At 55.0% G+C, this 4104-nt stretch overlaps 1 protein-coding gene across 1 annotated transcript; it reads left to right on the forward strand.

The window, feature by feature from the left end:
• Positions 1–492: 492 nt before the first annotated feature.
• LOC138853855 (trichohyalin-like) lies at positions 493–2620 on the forward strand (the record flags this gene model as incomplete). The annotated part of the gene is given in 2 exon segments (XM_070093226.1): positions 493–638; positions 1177–2620. Coding segments are annotated over 2 exon segments (1590 nt in total), but the record flags the coding sequence as incomplete, so codon positions are not given.
• Positions 2621–4104: the final 1484 nt, after the last annotated feature.

The raw sequence follows: 4104 nt of genomic DNA on the forward strand, positions 1-4104 counted from the left end.
GAGGAGAAGAGACGGGAGGAGAAGAGACGGGAGGAGAAGAAGAGACGGGAGGAGAAGAAACGGGAGGAGAAGAAGAGACGGGAGGTGAAGAGACGGGAGGAGAAGAAGAGACGGTAAGAGAAAAGACAGGAGGAGAAGAGACGGGAGGAGAAGAGACGGGAGGAGAAGAAGAGACGGGAGGAGAAGAGACAGGAGGAGAAGAAGAGACGGAAGGAGAAAAGACGGGAAGAGAAGAGACGGGAGGAGAAGAGACGGGAGGAGAAGAGACGGGAGGAGAAGAGACTGGAGGAGAAGAGAGGGGAGAAGAGACGGGAGGAGAAGAAGAGACGGGAGAAGAGGAGACGGGAGGAGAAGAAGAGACGGGAGGAGAAGAGACGGGAGGAGAAGAAGAGACGGGAGGAGAAGAGAAGGGAAGAGAAGAGACGGGAGGAGAAGAGACAGGAGGAGAAGAGACGGGAGGAGAAGAGACGGGAGGAGAAGAGACGGGAGAAGATGAGACGGGAGGAGAAGAGACGGGAGGAGAAGCGAAGGGAGGAGAAGAGACGAAAGGAGAAGAAGAGACGGGAGGAGAAGAGACGGGAGGAGAAGAAACAGGAGGAGAAGAGACGGGAGGAGAAGAGACAGGAGGAGAAGAGACGGTAGGAGAAGAGACGGGAGGAGAAGAGACAGGAGGAGAAGAGACAGGAGGAGAAGAGACAGGAGGAGAAGAGACAGGAGGAGAAGAGACAGGAGGAGAAGAGACAGGAGGAGAAGAGACGGGAGGAGAAGAGACGGGAGGAGAAGAGACGGAAGGAGAAGAGACGGGAGGAGAAGAGACGGGAGGAGAAGAGACGGGAGGAGAAGAGACGGAAAGAGGAAGGAGAAGAGACGGGAGGAGAAGAGACAAAAGGAGAAGAGACGGGAGGAGAAAAGACAGGAGGAGAAGAGACAGGAGGAGAAGAGACAGGAGGAGAAGAGACAGGAGGAGAAGAGACAGGAGGAGAAGAGACGGGAGGAGAAGAGACGGGAGGAGAAGAGACGGGAGGAAAAGAGACAGGACGAGAAGAGACGGGAGGAGAATAGACGGAAGGAGAAGAGACGGGAGGAGAAGAGACAGGAGGATAAGAGACGGGAGGAGAAGAGACGGGAGGAGAAGATACAAGAGGAGAAGAGACAGGAGAAGAGACATGAGGAGAGGAGACAGGAGAAGAAGAGACAGGAGAAGAAGAGACAGGAGGAGAAGACACAGGAGGAGAAGAGACGGGAGGAAAAGAGACAGGAGGAGAAGAGACGGGAGGAGAAGAGACAGGAGGAGAAGAGACAGGAGGAGAAGAGACAGGAGGAGAAGAGACATAAGGAGAAGAGACGGGAGGAAAAGAGACGGGAGGAGAAGAGACGGGAGGAGAAGAGACGGGAGGAGAAGAGACGGGAGAAGAAGAGACGGGAGGAGAAGAGACGGGAGGAGAAGAGACAGGAGGAGAAGAGACGGAAGAAGAAGAGACGAGAGGAGAAGAGACGGGAGGAGAAGAGACAGGAGGAGAAGAGACAGGAGGAGAAGAGACAGGAGGAGAAGAGACGGGAGGAGAAGAGACAGGAGGAGAAGAGACAGGAGGAGAAGAGACAGGAGGAGAAGAGACGGGAGGAGAAGAGACGGGAGGAGAAGAGACGGGAGGAGAAGAGACGGGAGAAAAAAAGACGGGAGGAGAAGAGACGGGAGGAGAAGAGACTTGAGGAGAAGAGACGGAAGGAGAAGAAGAGACGGGAGGAGAAGAGACAGGAGGAGAAGACACAGGAGAAGAGACGGGAGGAGAAGTGACGGGAGAAGAGACGGGAGGAGAAGAGACGGGACGAGAAGAGACGGGAGGAGAAGAGGCGGGAGGAGAAGAAGAGACGGGAGGTGAAGAGACGGGAGTAGAAGAAGAGACGGGAGGAGAAGAAACGGGAGGAGAAGAAGAGACGGGAGGTGAAGAGACGGGAGGAGAAGAAGAGACGGTAAGAGAAGAGACAGGAGGAGAAGAAGAGACGGGAGGAGAAGAGACAGGAGGAGAAGAAGAGACGGAAGGAGAAAAGACGGGAAGAGAAGAGACGGGAGGAGAAGAGACGGGAGGAGAAGAGACGGGAGGAGAAGAGACTGGAGGAGAAGAGAGGGGAGGAGAAGAGACGGGAGGAGAAGAAGAGACGGGAGAAGAGGAGACGGGAGGAGAAGAAGAGACGGGAGGAGAAGAGACGGGAGGAGAAGAAGAGACGGGAGGAGAAGAGACGGGAAGAGAAGAGACGGGAGGAGAAGAGACAGGAGGAGAAGAGACGGGAGGAGAAGAGACGGGAGGAGAAGAGACGGGAGAAGATGAGACGGGAGGAGAAGAGACGGGAGGAGAAGCGAAGGGAGGAGAAGAGACGAAAGGAGAAGAAGAGACGGGAGGAGAAGAGACGGGAGGAGAAGAAGAGACGGGAGGAGAAGAAGAGACGGGAGGATAAGAGACGGGAGAAGAGACGGGAGGAGAAGAGACAGGAGGAGAAGAAGAGACGGGAGGAGAAGAGACGGGAGGAGAAGAAGAGACGGGAGGAGAAGAGACAGGAGGAGAAGAAGAGACGGGAGGAGAAGAGACATGAGGAGAAGAAGAGACGGGAGGAGAAGAGACAGGAGGAGAAGAAGAGACGGGAGGAGAAGAGACGGGAGGAGAAGAAGAGACGGGAGGAGAAGAGACAGGAGGAGAAGAAGAGACGGGAGGAGAAGAGACGGGAAGAGAAGAAGAGACGAGAGGAGAAGAGACGGGAGGAGAAGAGACAGGAGGAGAAGAAGAGACGGGAGGAGCAGATACGGGAGGAGAAGAAGAGACAGGAGAAGAAGAGACAGGAGGAGAAGAAGAGACGGGAGGAGAAGAGACGGGAAGAGAAGAAGAGACGGGAGGAGAAGAGACGGGAGGAGAAGAGACAGGAGGAGAAGAAGAGACGGGAGGAGCAGAGACGGGAGGAGAGGAAGAGACAGGAGAAGAAGAGACAGGAGGAGAAGTGACAGGAGGAGAAGAAGAGACAGGATAAGAAGATACAGGAGGAGAAGAGACAGGAGGAGAAGAGACGGAAGGAGAAGAAACGGGAGGAGAAGAGACGGGAGGAGAAGAGACAGGAGGAGAAGAGATAGTAGGAGAAGAGACAGGAGGAAGAGTGGCGGGAGGAGAAGAAACGGGAGGAGAAGAGACGGGAGGAGAAGAGACGGGAGGAGAAGAGACGGGAGGAGAAGAGACGGGAGGAGAAGAAGAGACGGGAGGAGAAGAGACGGGAGGAGAAGAAGAGACGGAAGGAGAACAAACGGGAGGAGAAGAAACGGGAGGAGAAGAAGAGACGGGAGGAGAAGAGACGGGAGGAGAAGAGACGGGAGGAGAAGAGACAGGAGGAGAAGAAGAGACGGGAGGAGAAGAGACGGGAGGAGAAAAAGAGACGGGAGGAGAAGAAACGGGAGAAGAGACGGGAGGAGAAGAGACAGGAGGAGAAGAGACAGGAGTAAGAGTGGCGGGAGGAGAAGAAACGGGAGAAGAAGAGACGGGAGGAGAAGAGACGGGAGGAGAAGAGACGGGAGGAGAAGAGGCGGGAGGAGAAGAAGAGACGGAAGGAGAAGAAACGGGAGGAGAAGAAGAGACGGGAGGAGAAGAGACGGGAGGAGAAGAGACGGGAGGAGAAGAGACAGGAGGAGAAGAAGAGACGGGAGGTGAAGAGACGGGAGGAGAAAAAGAGACGGGAGGAGAAGAGACAAGAGGAGAAGAAGAGACGGGAGGAGAAGAGACATGAGGAGAAGAAGAGACGGGAGGAGAAGAGACAGGAGGAGAAGAAGAGACGGGAGGAGAAGAGACGGGAGGAGAAGAAGAGACGGGAGGAGAAGAGACAGGAGGAGAAGAAGAGACGGGAGGAGAAGAGACGGGAAGAGAAGAAGAGACGGGAGGAGAAGAGACGGGAGGAGAAGAGACAGGAGGAGAAGAAGAGACGGGAGGAGAAGAAATGGGAGGAGAAGAAAAGACGGGAGGAGCAGAGTCGGGAGGAGAAGAAGAGACAGGAGAAGAAGAGACAGGAGGAGAAGAGACAGGAGGAGAAGAAGAGACGGGAGGAAAAGAGACAGGAGGAGAAGAGACAGGA

This window comes from Cherax quadricarinatus, chromosome 3, assembly GCF_038502225.1.
Source record: "Cherax quadricarinatus isolate ZL_2023a chromosome 3, ASM3850222v1, whole genome shotgun sequence".
NCBI lineage: Eukaryota > Metazoa > Arthropoda > Malacostraca > Decapoda > Parastacidae > Cherax > Cherax quadricarinatus.